Source organism: Delphinus delphis, chromosome 14, assembly GCF_949987515.2.
Source record: "Delphinus delphis chromosome 14, mDelDel1.2, whole genome shotgun sequence".
Lineage (NCBI taxonomy): Eukaryota > Metazoa > Chordata > Mammalia > Artiodactyla > Delphinidae > Delphinus > Delphinus delphis.
The window spans coordinates 53,559,776-53,575,843 of NC_082696.1; the positions used below are offsets into that span (position 1 = coordinate 53,559,776).

Here is a 16,068-nt window from a genome sequence, read left to right on the forward strand (position 1 = left end):
TTGTTTTTAACAATTTAATAATTTTTAGAATGAGAAAACAACATGAATGTTGAAGTAAAAATGTCAGGAAATTTTGGTTCAGTTGTCACCAGAATAGAAAATACTCTCTGATTTTTCACTTATCAAATCTGAATACTTACAATAGGCATTTGCTATTTCCACATAACTAATCATTATTGTTTTTCGTGTTAGAGGATACCTAAAAATACCATAGAGGAAGATTTTAATGAACTGAGGAAGATAGAGTAAGCTTTGATGATTAAACTTATGCAAAGGCAGTCATATCATTCTGCCCAAATGTCATTGCAACTCTTTACTCTGCTTTTGTGTAACCATTGTAATACAAGATAACTGATGTTGGAGGTTTCAAAATAAAACCACCCCTGAAAAACAACAACAAGTTTTTTTTAAGATCTATCATTAGATTCAATACACATTTACCCTAACTCCTACAGTTTCTCTGTGGAAGAGTAATGATTGATATTCATGATGATGATGAACAATCCCCAGGCACTGGGATTTTGAAGGGCTTTTTGATTAGTCAAAGAAAGTTTATATTATATTTAATACGGTTTAGTATTAATTGGATCAGTCTTTTTCATAGTAGGATGTATTTCCCTTATTTATATACAGTCATAAGACAACCCATAATATGGAGAACCACCCTGATACAGATAGTAACTTTAAGATTATTCAATTTGTACATGTTCTGTATGTGAACAATTGGTTACTATTCTGGGATGAGTTAGGGAAAATGGGGTTATGGATAGAATAGTAGAGTTCAGCCTCTACAATTCAGTTGTGGGTTGGCCTAAGATCATAATCAACATTCCTACTATTGGTTCTCAGTGAAATGTTCTCAGAGTTCTAAAGAATTAGTTTAATTTATAAATATACTGTTCTATACTGGTGATTTTCTTCATATTTTATGCTTTGATCATTGGTTATATTCTAGTTACTTAAAAGTAAATAAATCATTCACATGCAATCCAAATAATGTACATTTGCTAACTTCCTGGTAAACAAAACATTCCATCCCATATCATGGCAGGAAAGAAATTTTACTCGTTAAATTATGAAACAGATGGTAAATGTAATGAAAATGTTTTAAAATCAGTATTTTAAGATGTAATTTGTTTTATTCCATCTAATCTGTTCATATTTTAATTTTTATTTTCAGCATATCTAGTAATTATGATGCTCAAATGAAGAGCCTTTTAAGGATTGTGAGGATATTTTGTCATGTCTTTCGAATTGGTCCATCCTCTCCCAGTAATGGAATCGATATGGGCTACAATGGGAATAAAACTCCAAGAAGCCAGGTGTTCAAGGTCAGAGAAGTATATGATGTTGTTAGGAAGATAGATGTAAAAGAGATGAATTTGACAAAGCATACATTCATTAATTGGAAACCTCATAAACAGGATGTAAATTTGGTTTATACCAGTGATTGACACTTTGTAAACTAAGACCTTTTTCCTTTCATCTCTGTCTAATCAGCAGCAAGTCTCATTTGGTGAGCTTTCTGTTTTTCTTACAAGTAAAATTTTAATTTCAGTAGTGTTTTATTCTAAGGGTAAAGGTATTTAATGTTTAAATATAATTAAATCTACTTTTTTAAATTGGATTATAGGTCCTAAATGCAGCCATCACGATTTTTAAAAAATATGTCTTATTCCGAAGGAAGACATCCGGTTTTTAATTAGGTTTTATTATCGTTTGTGTTTTGTGTGTGTCCGTGTATTTTTTTTAAAAATAAGTTTACTTTCATTTATTGGGTTTATTAACAATTCCTTGGGTTACTTCAAGAAAGAAACATTGAGGTATTTTCTTAATGTATTTTATATTGCTTCAGCTGCTGCTTCTTTACAAGCACATTTATGAATGGAATCCTTGGAAGAAAGATTTCCAAGGCAGTGTAACCATGTCAAATTACAATTTTGTGAAGTAAGCAAAATGTACATGACTATAATGGCTATTGCTAATAAATGTACATGACTATAATTGCTATTGTTAATGCTTTTTTATGGCATTATATTTTCAGATAACTCAGATTTTGGACAAATGTGTAATAATTGTTTTCATGTTATTTTTTTAAAGGTAATTTATCTGGAGAGCTTTTCATAGTATAAAATTAGCTTTTGGGTTCATGAAAAATTATATTTCTTTAAACAGTCTTTTGGGTATAAATATAGGTTGTCTGTCCAAAAGGTGATATAAAAGTTTTTACGTGCCACATCCTCAAAAATGAGTTGTGATTGACAGCTTTACTTATCTATAAAATTTGAAGTTATATAAAGTTAAATTAATGATGTATGCTAAATGATTCTAGTCTTACATGGCAAGTTTTTGGCAGACACAAATAAATGGTTAGCAAGCATTTTGACACTAGTCAATTCTTTAATACCTGGAATAGGTATGATAACCTTTTAGAATAGGTATGTATCAGTTTCTGTGCATCTGTTCGTCTGCTTCAGGCTCTTTTTTCTTTACATTGGTGCAGGAGTGTTCAGCCACATGTGTGCATGCTTCTCCCTCCCCCCACAGTTGTGCGCGCGAGTGTGTGTGTGTGTGTGTGTGTGTGTGTGTGTATGTGTCTTTTTCTTCCTTCTTTTTTTTTCCCCTACTGTGCCATCTCCTGGAAGAAGGAAGTTATGCATCTTCTTGTAATTCAGATTTTAGCTTTTCAACGTACCACTTCCTTTAATACTAGTTAGAAGTGATAGCTTCCTGTCTTTGTAAAATTTGAATTTGAATTATTGATCCTCTGTTTTGTTAGTGCTGTTTTAAGTGAGTTTCACTGCTCAAACATTCATATTACAGGAAGTTGTTCTTAATGTGTTCTAATATGACTCATGCAGTTTGTTACTGAAACTTCTCCTGATTGATTTTTCTACTTGTCCTTCTACTCATCTGTAATGATGAATGAAAATCAAACCAGGTATAGATATGGTCACTATTGACAAATTGAGTATATATTATATTTATTATTGTCTTATTTTTTGTTAAAATTTCAATTTGCCACCTGTTGCTAATGATATCAGAAAATACTTATGTGCTAAGTAACCTCTTTATAGGCGTTTAGTGCTTGATTTAAATGTTATTTTTCTATCTAGACCGTCAGTACAGATAAAACAGAGTAGAAAAGGATATTATTGCTTTTCTTTTAGCTTTTCTTTTATGGAATCCAGACTCTTTGTTTTCATTGTTATATATCAATGATATATATAATATATAAAGTTCTTTCCTTCTCTTTTATTTCATTTGTTAGTATCTTTATTTCTCTTTTTAAGGTTTTTTTTTTTTTTCCCCTGTATCATTGACAACTGCCTTTGTCTCTGAGCACTTATTTTCTCTTAAATTTTGACCTTTCACTTTGGTAAAACATTTTTGTTACAAACGCAGCCAGTTTTTTAAAACATTAACAAGTGTTACTCTTAAGGAACTGATTACTCTCTTTCTATCTAATTTTATGAATTAAATGTGGACTCTTTGGAGGATGGCAAAATGATCTGCCCTCCCACTTACATGGATAAAAATAGAAACTACACTGTCATCCATGTATTTAAGGTCTTTTCATTTTGGGATGATTGAAGTTGTAAAAATCTGAACCATCTGGTGAGTTAACTGCAATTTTAGATTGGAAATACCATTTTAATTTTTACCACATTTTGTCTATGGTAGCAATTGATCCCTACTTTCTATTTCATTAACTAGTTACTATGTCACTTTATTGTTGGGGTTAGCTAATGGGTTTTCCATTAAGAATGAGTGGGTTTATAGGCCATGTGTTTGTAGTAGGTTTGTTTAACATCCTGTTATTAGTTTCCTGATTTATCTTAGAAGTCCTTTAAGTTAATCTTAACACTTAGCCCTTCTTTCAGTGTTAAGAGATTTTTATCTAGAGCCTTGTGAACTTTGGAACATCTGAAGGAGAAAGTAGTTCTGGTTATAGAAGTAGGGTGAGCGTGGGGAAGAGAGTTTAGGCTTCTTGAATCTTGATATGCTCCTTTTTTGTGAGTAGTAAGCTGCGACTATTAACGGTTTCATAGAATTATAATTGGAAGCCAAGAAAGATTGAGAAACTTTTAACTTTAAGATCTTATCTTTTGGATCGTGGCATTTGACATTATCGAGTTGAGAACAGTCCGATTAACAGAATTTCAAGATGCTATTAATAAGTTTGTTAGTAATGCTTTCCTGTCAAATTTGTATCTCATTTAACACATGGATCTTGAGATTTTTTAAATTGTCCAACAAGTTTGGGATTATATATTATAGCTTTGACTTGTTAACTTGAAATGTTTTTGAAAATCATGTATGCTTGTCAAATCGTTGTTATAGGTAGAATATAATTCTGTGGTGAAGATCACTCAATAATATGAAATGAAGTAATACTTCCATAGTGCCAAGAAGCCTAATATTTTCCATAGTCATTGACTCATTTTTCTGTAACAGTTAATATGTATGGTACTTTGTATTGATGTTTTTTATCATTATTATGTATGAGTATGAAAAAGCCTCATAGACATGGTTTGCAATTGTTAATTTTTAAAATTTAACCCTTTCTGTCTGTGACTGCTACTACAGTTAGAAATTAAAGTTATTTTCACAGTATTCTTTTTGTTATTGAGGAATGAATTTTCTGAACAAGTCTTCAAAGGGACAACTCCCTAGGTAAAAATGCTTTAAGGTTGGGATTTAGTTTTAGTGCATGTGTGAATGAATAAATAAACAGTGGGGAAAAGAGAAAACTAAAGAAAAGCCCAAGATGATTTACTACTTCTTTTTTTCCCTCATTCTCTTTTAATTCTTTGCTGTGCTACTCTATTGAAAACTCTTTCTAGCTTTTCTCGGTATCTTTATTGTCACTATCATTTTTACACAGATCTGGCTGTTTTTGGATATTATTTCTGGAATGATTCAGAATTCACCTTTAATTTTTGCAGGTTGTCAGTATTTGAGAATAGGATGATCGTAGTTCAGGCTCAGCACTCTCATCCACGTGAGGAGCAGGTATCACTTCCAGCCTTAGCCTTCATCTCTAGCTAGTGTGGGGATTTTCTGGGTTTTAGTCCTTCTCACTTAGAGGCCAGTTATTCCTTTTTCCTTTTGTTTCAAGCAGTTTTTCATCACCACCTGTTCTTTCTTTTTTGGAAGTTCATTTTTTGATGAAAGCTAAATAGTTTTGCTGACATAAGAAGTTCTTTTCATCTTTTATAGCAGGGTTTAATGTTTTTCTCATGAAGAGAGACTATAGACCCAAACTTGGATCATGATTAAAATTAAGACATTTTCAGTGAAGGTACCATGTCAGTGTTGATGGCAGCTGGTACTTCTTGCCCTTCTTTTAAGCAGTTCAGGGACCCTTTAAGAAGTTAGGCATCCAACTGCTGTGACTAACCATGGAAAAGCCGTCTTTGTGCAGGAGAAGGGTGCTCATTTCAACCTCAGAAAGGGTTTCTCAGAAACCCTTTGCTTACCTCACTTTGCTTACCTGTTTACCTAGGCTGTACTAACTAAATATTTGTTGAATGAGTAAACTGGTTTTTTGTTGATGGTGGTAGGGTTTTTTCCTTCTTGCTTTTTGGTTTAATTTTTAAGTGAAGACTTAGGGGTGATTTAATTGTTTGCAAATTCAATAAGTAGATTATTCTCAAATAGAGAGTCTTCTGGAAATCTGAAGAAAGGCTGACGATAACAGCAGGGGGATTTATTAGATAATAATTGTAAAGAATTGCTTGGCAGAACAGGTTATTTAAACATTTCCTAAAGTTCCAAATATGGTTGTATAATCTCTTTACATAGTGGTCTTTAAAAGTAAGATTATTTCTTTTAGTTGAAATATTTAGAGTGGGTTTTTCAGAAGCATGTGGTCTAGTTTGTAGTGTTCTGTGATCATATAAGAATCAAAAAGTAAGATTAACTTTTTATTCATTTGTAGAAAGACAATTTATCACTGTCAATAGGAATATTTAGAATAGTGTAGGAATGGAAGACATTAAACCACTATCCCCCCTGCTCCCCTGCGCCTTCACTGTTCATCTTTATTTGGGATTAAAAAATGTTCTAACAGGTCTTTCTTCCCCCCAGCTTTACTGAGCTGTAACTGTTATATAGGGTTGAGTAACTTTAAGGTATACAGTGTGATGATTTGATACAAGTATATTTTGCAAAATGTTTAGTACAGTAAGGTTAGGTAACACATCCTTCACCTCACATAATTACCACTTTGTTGCTGTTGCTGTGGTGAGAACATTAAAGCTTTATTCTCATAGCACCTTTCAAGTGTACAATACCGTATTGATAACTATAGTGACAACGCTGTACATTAGATCCCCAGTAGCATGTCTTTTAATAGTATTTGGGCATTTGTATTTCTCCTTGTGTTAAAAATTACTGTTCACTAGAGATGATACATATATTTCATTTTTCTCTAGTACTTAGTCCTGTTATAGCATTTGTGATTACATAGTAGTTTAAAGATAAAATTTCATTTGCTGTTAATTTACAAAAGACATTTCATTATTCTCAAAAGGAATATTTAAAATAGTATAGAATTAAGAAACTGTTTACTCCTATGTGTTCCTTTTTATTAAGCTGTTGATCTTTACTTTGAATTATGGATTTGCTAGCCAATATTTGATAGTTTCTAGTTATTAGAGATGGATTCGTGTGTGGTTGGGTATGCCTGTATATGTATATGTGTGTGTGTGTGTGTATGTGTGGATGTAAATATCACATCATATTTTAAAGTTTCTCATCATAAATTTTCAAAATCTCAGAGATTCCATGTAAAGAAGAGTGCAGTAAACTAAGTTTATTAAGCTCTTTATGAATTCTCATTTTTTTAATTGAAAAACAACATAATTAAAAATAGTTGACACATTAATACAGTAAAGGTTAGGGGGATTGTATTCATAAAAGTAATGTATGGTTTAAAACTAAATATTTGAAAACTTTTAAAAGAAATATTGCTTATACATTTTTTGGTTAGAGTTTAATTTTCCTTTTTTTATTCTAAGGAATAAATAAGTGCAAATTAAGTTTTTGCTATAAATGAAGAAATTGTCATTTATATGAGGTTTATGTTTTTGTTACTTACCTTTAGGCATTGCTGACACATAAACTTGGGAAAATAAAAGTATCTAGAGTAAATATTCTCTTCTATAATATTTGTCTGAGTGGGTTTTTTATCCTGCAGTTTAAGAATGATGTTTTAAAAAAACACTTTCTTTTTTTCTTAGCCTCTTGAATTGCTTTGGCACTCATTAGATGAATGGCTAGTTTTAATAGCTACAGAATTAATGAAAAACAAAAAGGACTCAACGGATATCACTTCTATTTTACTGAAACAAAAAGGCCAAGATCAAGATGGTACTTCCATTCCTGCATTTGAACCTCCAGGACCTGGGAGCTATGAAAATCTATCCACTGGCACAGGGGAATCTAAACCAGATGCTCTTGGAGGGAAACAGGAAGCCAGTGCAGACTGCCAGGATGTTATTTCTATGACAGCTAACCGGCTAAGTGCTGTCATTCAAGCTTTTTACATGTGCTGTTCTTGTCAGATGCCTCCAGGGTAAGAAGGTTTCTGCTTGTTTTGTGTGCTGATCTCTGCCTATCAATAACCAATGTTGTGGCTGGAGCAGCCCTTGTGGTTCTTATTATGATTGCAAGACACCCTTCAGCAATAACCATCAGGAAACTTTGAAAAAAAAAAAAAAAGGTTTATTACTTACAGGACGTGGAAATTACATGACACACCTGGGGCCACACAGCAAGGTTGCCAGTAGAAAGAAAGCTCGAGGGCCTGGGGTTCTCTTTTTATTGGAGTTGAAGGTAGAGGCCTAGGGTTTTGAAAGCTCACTCTTTATTGGTGAATTTAAAACATGAGAGTGGGAATTTGAAGCATGAGAAGAGAAAACACAAGTGGCTCAAATGGTCAGTTATTGAAATCAACCAAGATCTCTAAAACAAAGGAGCTTGGAGATGGAGGGGTGGGTCTTTATCTAGTTGTGGGCCTGGCATTATGTTTATTCAAGATAGCCATCTTTGAAGCGGATGCCTCTTTGAAGTGGATAAAGTGGAGGCAATCGGCTAGATTTTCCTGGTTTGCAGTCTGAATGTATCTGGTGATTTTTCTGAGTGGCCCATATAGCAACAGGCACAAAGATTGTCCATATATGAGCTGTTGTTGTTGTTTCTCTGAATTTTACATCAAGTTATTCTACTTTATATTGTATGGATTTGGAAAAGGAACAGTTTTAGTTCTCAGTGATTCCAAGTGAGAAGGGTGGGAGAAAAATTGGAAACATTAATTTGAAGAATTGTAGCTGGATATTGGAGGAAATGAAAATTCAGCGTCCAGTACAGTTTACAGGTAGAAAAAGAAAACCTCAAAGGCAGTTAACAGGACTAGAATCTGATATCCACAAGAGTGCTTCCTTATAGTATAATTTTTCAGTGTGGTACAAGACATGTTTAGTAAGAGAACCAAATTTATCATTAGTTCCTCTGTAATAGAAAGCCAAAAGTGGATAAACCTATGTTTAGTAATTAATGTTTCAATATCTTACCTTATTTGGAAATGACCTAGATATTCAGTAAATTTTCCATCATTTAATTTAACTTAGCAAAACTCTGAAGTTTTTAAGTTACCAAAGAGATTTGGGAAACTCTTTTTAAGTAGACATAGCATGAAACATAGCTATTGCTGAAAAGTTCACCTAAACTTTACTCCACTTACATCTGTTTAAATCACTTGTTCTTAACAATTACGTCTAGATTATTCATGAAAGTCTCACTAGGCATTAGACAAAATTGGCCATCATCCCAAGCTATTTTTCTTGCTCACAAATTGTGTAACCTAGATAATATGAACTTATTTGAATTGTAAACCCAAGTAGAATAAAAGCTGCATGTCTGCATTATATCTAATGTTGATAAATCTGAGATATGCCTTTTTAAATTAAACCAGCAAGTTTAAACTACCTTTTATTTACAGAAGATTATCCCAGATCACATGAACTTGAAAAATGTTAGGGTTAGTTTATTACTGAGTTTTAGGAATACTTAATTCATAGTATTTATTTTTAAGCCAATTAAATACAGCTCTTTTACAAATTAATTTTGTCAATACCATCCAGAGGTAGAAAAAAAAAATCACTTGCATGTAACATACATCTGTATAGACATACATAAGCATGCAGCCAGACACAGAAACCCTATAACTTCCATTCTAAAATTTTAGCTGTGGATCAGGTACAACAATATACAACTTACTAGTTTACAGACTACCTTTGAGTCCAAATTGTGTCTGGCAGATGGAACAAGTTAAGGTTACCTGCTCCAGCGGTTAAAGCTTTTTACAAATATTTGTGGAGAAGACTTTTAAGATTTGTATTTGTCTTTGACCCTTCTTAAGGAGGGTGTGGACTAGATTTGGGGTAAGAGGTTTTACAACAGTTTATATTTTAAAAGGCCTCTTTCCCTTTCTCTTTTTCCTTCAGGCTCAGGTGATTGTGGGCAGAGTTTTAGTTACCTCCTAGGGTATTTGTATTTCAAAAACATGGTAAGACTTACATCTTAAGGGACAGAGAAAGAATGTAAGTTTCCTCCTAGGATTTTTAGTGCCTTTTGGATGGTTTTGGCAGTCCCAATAAAATGTAGTAGGGCCAACCTGTAATTAGGGGGAGTGTCCTGTAAAAATAATTCCCTGGACTCAGGGTCAAATGGGGCTTCTCTAGGGTTGGAAATGAAGAGGAGGTCACTTGGGTCACTATGGTCATGGAAATGATAAATCCATTGGACCATGCCAGTTTTGCACAGCAGGAGATGGGCCTCATCGTAATGTTTTCCATTCACAGTGAGCCTTAGCAGTATGGAAGAGTCGGCATGGTGCCAGGCATTAAATATCCAAGTGAGGAGAGGAGGTGCCCTGGTATGAATATCTGTGGCTCTGGGTGCTTTTGCCTTCTCATATCCGTTTTTTTTTCCTCACTTAGAGGCCTTGCTAACCCTGTCAGCTTTTGCCTTGGTGGCAGGGATGCCTTGTGAGGCGTTTTTCTTAGTTCTGCCCCTTTCAGGGGAAAGCGGAAAGGGGCTCAGCATCTGTGATCTCTTGGAGGAAACAAGTTTGTAGTCCAGATGGATCTTTAACAAAGTTATGGATTTTAGGGTCTTTAGAGATACTGACCAGTTGATGCATTTTGGTGGTCGCAACAATTTAGAGCTCATTCTAAACAAACAAGAAAACCTGCAGTAGTCTGCTCCCTTCTCCTCTTCCTGTTGCATAAAATCTTTGAGAAGGGTTTGAATTTTGAATTAAGGAGTGGTTTTTGAACTCAGTTTCTACTTCTTGTTTTTTTCCTGTTACCTTAATCTTATGTGTTGTTACTGGAAAATTTTAGGTGACGTCACTGTTAGCCCCTTCGTAGGTGCCTGCTTTCCTTTCAAGGGTTCCCAAGAGAATACTCCAGGATTGTGGTCGGCCTCTATTAGCACCAGATACTCAGGCTCGTTGGGAAAAGCCCCCAGCCTTTTGGAATGTATTGGGTTGGCCAAAAAGTTCGTTCGGTTTTAAGTAAAAATAGAAGACACATTTTTCATTTTCACCAAGAACGTTATTGAACAATGTATTCATTAACCGAACGAAGTTTTTGGCCAACCCGATAATATCAAATTCTTGGCATGTTAGTATGCATAGCATTGAATAATGCCCTGGTAGCGACCAAGGGGTTTTGCGTTTATCAAAGAGCTGGTGTACCTCCTCAGTGTTCTTAGGAAGCACTGGCGCTTCATTTTTCAGTAGCGTTATACCAGGGATTGGACCCGATATCCCACTGGGTTAGTGGACAAAGAGTGACAGTAGTGAGTGAAGTGGTGACACAGACCATGGGCCTCTGGTGTATTTTCCGTCAGGTGGTACCATTGGTTTCCACTGTGAGGCTGTTTTACTCTGCTGGGTTAGGACACTCAGTCTAGGCACAACATACTGACACTGTGGTTACAGACAGAGGTCTCCCCTCCTCACCTATGGAATCTTCTCGTGCCTTTAGCCCAGAGCCTTTCCTTGGGTTGCGGTGATAGCCTTGCTGTCCACTTCAGTTTCCTTAGCTCTCCTTGGCCTTGAGGCGAAGAGGATCCTCACACACATTAATAGTCATTCAAGGCCTTTATAATTAGTGGTCTCATCGTCTCATTAGACCATGTATGGCCTTGATCGTACTGCTCTGAGGAGATTGTTGGCAGCTGTGACCTTTTGGGTTGGATGTCTCAGGCAACACATGACAGAGGCAGTACGCAAAAGCACGTTGCTGCAAGGAAGATCCCCAGCAAGTGGTGCTCCTTTCCCAGATGGTGTTACTTACCTGAGTTAGGTGGTGGTAAGCAAGCTGCAGCCAAAGGGCGTTCCTCTTGGTTCCCTGCAGGGCAGTCATGCAGTCCTGCTGAGTACGGCAGTTGTTCTGTGTGCCAGTCTCCACCTATCAATGACCAATGTCGTGGCCAGACTGGCCCTTGTGATTCTTCGTATGATTACAGGATGTCCTTCAGCAATAACCATTGGAAACTTAGGGGGAAAAAAGTTTTTTTACTTATAGGACCTGGAAATTACATGACACACCTGGGGCCACACAGCCAGGTCATCATTAGGGAGTGGGGGGAGAGAGAGAAAGAGGGAAAGAGCACACACAAGCCTGGGGTCGAGGGCAGGGGACTAGGGTTTCGAGGGCTCACTATTGGTGAATTTAAACGTAAGAGTGGGAGTATAAAGCATGAGAAGAGAAAAAAACAAGTAGCCCAAATGGTCAGTTATCAAAATTAACCAAGATCTCTGAAACAGGAGACTCAGTGGGAGGCATCCTGGCTCTTTATCTAGTTGTGGGCCTGGCGTTGTGTTTATTCGAGATAGCCATCTTTGAAGTGGATAGTTCGCCAATCAAACCTTAAGTCAGGCACTTGCATTACTGAGTAGAGAAAACCCAGTTATCTGGGCTTACGCTACATGCTTATCATTTCCTTTTCTGATAGATGAAGAAAAGCTATAATTTTTTTTATAATTGCAGAAATAACAATACTTTGCTGTTTTTGGTTTTCTGATCTTTAGGATACTTATTGAACTGATCTGGAATTAGTACAGAATATTTGAGTTTTAAGCATCATTTATGTTATTAACATGTTGGATGGTGAATGTCACTTTCTATAGGATCATTTAACCATGTATTGGAAACATATAGACAGAGATGCTTAAAATTTCAAGGTTTTTAAAAAGTCACTTGTTTATATCATCTGTTAATGAAAAGTTATTATATATATATATCTGAGTGTGTATATATATTTCATATTATAAATTGACTAGGCATGCCTCAGATTCCATAAAGACAATCCAAACCCCATTTTGTGTGTGTGTAGAAGCCAGTCCAATTCAACGCGTAGTCACATTTGCCATATCACCAACTTTGGTCTGTGTGTTCTGATTGTTTTTTACCCCCCACAGAATGACTTCACCCCGTTTCATTGAATTTGTCTGCAAACATGATGAAGTTTTAAAATGCTTTGTTAACAGGTAAAGCTTTCTTGGTTTCATGGATTACTATTGTAGCCTTTTCTTACAGTTTTTATCTCAACAGAAAAAATATTACTTCTGTTACTATTCAAAAAATGCTCAATGACAAGTACAAGTATAGTAGGTGTGGATTAATATGTATTTTTATTCTGTTTCAATATCTGTATATCTAAATTTGCATGTCACTTAATGCTGCTCATCCTTCCCATCCATGTAAACAATGTGTTTTTCTTTTAGGAATCCCAAGATTATATTTGACCACTTTCACTTCCTCCTTGAATGTCCTGAACTGATGTCAAGATTCATGCATATCATAAAAGCACAGGTAGTGCTTTTTTTGATCTTGTTTTTAGAATGTCTAATGAATACTGTTCAGCTAATTTGAATACTGTTCAGTAATTATTATACTTGAGACCACCTGCTGTAAGTGGAGTGACGTTACCTTATTCTTTACTTTAGTATATGGAGTTACATTAGTATGTAACTTTTGTACGAGGAGTAACTTTAAGAAATGTGCATTGAGTGCCTACTATGTGCAAAGACAACATGTTGCCACATTGCTGAAATGGAACACTAGTCCTATAAGGCTGATGGTCCTTGGGGATTTTATCCCCAAATACATTTGGGAAGTATAACACATGCCCTGTTGGAGATTGATAAAGCATATCAGCAGCTTGCTAAAGGCTTTGAGAAGCCCTTTGGTAAAAATAATAATTTAGCTTTGTTAGTCTTCCAAACTTAATTGACCTGAGAGCTTTCCCTGATGAGGGTTCATTCCATATATCTCATGTTTCATGAAACATGCTTGGGAAAAGCTTGTTTTGCTACTTAGCAGCTATGTGACTTTGGGCATATTTCTAACATCTTTGAGCCTTGGGTTCTTCATCTGTAAAACAGAGATAATGACACCAACCTCATAAAACCTCCATGGTGAATAATAAGTTTTAAATAGTGACTTGTATATATGTTCAATAAATGGTAGTTGTTTTGGAGATAGAAAGGATATGTTCTGTCTCCAAGGGGATCTTAATTCAGTCTAGCAGGGGAGATAATAAACGTACCCGTAAAATACAGTAATTACAGTATGACCTGATTCTTTAGGAGTTTAAGGGAGGAAGAGCTTGCTTTTAGCTGCTGTAGTCAAGGGAGATTTCAAAGAGGAGGTGGATTTTAATCTAAAAAACATGCAAAATTTTGAAAGGAGTAAATGGGGAAGATGAACATTCTAGCCAAGATATGGGTCAGGACATATAGATGGAAAAGTGTATTAAAATACAGTGGGTTAAAGCAGAAATTTTGTGTAGGTGAGGAATGAGATGTAATTCTGGGAAGGTAGATTAGGGTTATAATGTATGGAACATTGATCGCCAGATTGCAGACTCTCCATTTGCTAGGCTGTCAGGAGCCACTAATAATTTTAGGAGAATGACATGATCCTACAAAGTTTTAGGAAATAATTTGTCTGAAATGTAGGCTAGACTGGAGGTAATGGTTTGGTTAGTAGTCATAAGATAAAGGCTATAGATATTTTAAATTGTCTTCAGGGACACTGATCCTTTTAGAAATTAAAGAAAGCTAAGAACTAATCTTTATAAAATTATACACATGTATATAGGTCTCCTTTGGCATCTGTTTAATAATGATGATGTAAAAGATAAGGTAGTAGTAATAACTTGCATTTATTTAATGCTAACTTTATGTCAGGTTCCATACATTTTTTCACATAGATTATTTTATTTTTGTAACAATCATGTGAGATAGGTACTCTTTTACTGAAGCCGGAGAGGTTAAGCAACTTGTTTAAGTCATTCAGCTACTAAGTGGGGAAACCAGAATTTAAAAGTCCATCTGGTTCTTAAGTTCATTTTCTTAATCTACACTAAATTACTCCATTCTAGGGTAAATGAGATTATAGGTGAAAGAAGCTTTAAGTTTTTGGAAGAGGTAGTTTGCTATATTTAACACTGTCTCTGCTTTTCACTTCATTTTCCCTCTTCCGTTCCTGCAAAAGCATCTGCATTAGCTATCCACCTTTTTGACCCACAGAGGGGGTTTTGTTGCCTGACCAGTGCGGGTGTCCACATGCATAGTGGTGGCCCAGTGAGGAGCTTGGACATGCTAAGGAGGGTGTTTGTGTAGAAGAGGAGCTCAGCACGGAGTATGTGAGTTGGCATGGTATATGGAGGATGTCCAGTGTGCAGGGTGGTGACAGTTGCTCAGAGTAATTTGACAAAGCTTGAGTGGAGTATAGGGTATCTATGCAGTGAATGGTCCGTGTCAGTGACAGAAGATTGATTATATATGAGGTGGGGCAGTTGATTGAATAAGTCAGTATAGTAAAGATAATGTGTCTCACTGTTGGAGAAAGTTAAAAAATGGAGGAAAACGATGAATCATGTACTATTGGATTGGAATTGGAGATATCACTGTGAACTTATAGTTTCCTATGTGGTTAGATAGATACAGCAAACCTGGCATCCATTTCTTGGTCTCTGAATACCATTCTCAATGAACGAGGGCCTGTTGGAGAAATGGCTAATTCAGAGAAAGTACAAGATGAGCCTGGATCATCTTATTGTGCCAGAAAGTTGTGTAGAGAATTATGAGGTTATGTCAAAACGGTTCAGAATCAACTTGAATGGATTCTACTGGCCAAATCTGGAACAATTTGAACATCAAAATAAATAATGATGACAAAATATTGCAAATAAAGTCGGAACCTGTAAGTCTATAGTGAAAGAATTAATGAATAAATGGAAAGTTTGATGAAGGGTGGAATATTTTTATAGTCTCAAAGTATCTCCTCTTAGAATACTAACTAATTACAAAGATTAAAAAGGAACTTTACAGTGGAGAAGCTTGGCAGTGATCACAGCAGCCATACCAGTGTGCCAGCTGATAGGATGCACTGAGAATACGGTGTCACTTCTTTGATATTCCTGTCAAAGATGCATACCCCGAATTTAATCATGAGAAATCATCAGACTAACTCTAACTGAGAGACATTCTACAATATAACTGACCTGCAATCTTTAAATGTAGGTCATGAAAATTAAGAAAACACTGAACAGCTGTGCTTGAATGAAAGCGGACAACTGAACGCAGTTCATGAGTCATTATGCTATACAGGACATTATATGGATCCCGCCAAAACTTGAAATGGGGTCTGAAGATTAGATATAGTAATATATCAGTGTCAGTTTCCTGATTTTGATGATTGTAAACTGCTTGTGTAGGAGAATTCTCTTGTTTGTAGGAAATACACACTGAAGTATTTAGGGGTAACTGGACATCATGTTAGCAATTTACTTTCACCTTAGGGGAAAAAAAAACACCCCATTGTACTATTCATGTTAGCAGTTTACTTTCACCTTAGGGGAAAAAAAACCCCACCATTGTACTATACTAAGAAATTTTCTGTAACTTGGAGGCTATTAAAAAAAGTAAAAACAAAAACAGCTACCTCTGCTAAGAGATTGACTTCTTCTTCTGTTGGTGGT

At 35.4% G+C, this 16,068-nt stretch overlaps 1 protein-coding gene across 2 annotated transcripts in view; it reads left to right on the top strand.

Annotated features, from left to right (window-relative positions):
- Positions 1-16,068, top strand: part of HACE1 (HECT domain and ankyrin repeat containing E3 ubiquitin protein ligase 1) — a 95,275-nt gene that overhangs the window by 45,659 nt on the left and 33,548 nt on the right. For both annotated transcript variants that reach the window (XM_060030175.1, XM_060030176.1), the window contains exons 11-14: positions 1,181-1,331; positions 7,248-7,582; positions 12,500-12,568; positions 12,806-12,893. In XM_060030175.1, coding sequence (XP_059886158.1) covers positions 1,181-1,331; positions 7,248-7,582; positions 12,500-12,568; positions 12,806-12,893 — 643 coding nt within the window. The remainder of the gene's footprint in view (positions 1-1,180; positions 1,332-7,247; positions 7,583-12,499; positions 12,569-12,805; positions 12,894-16,068) is intronic.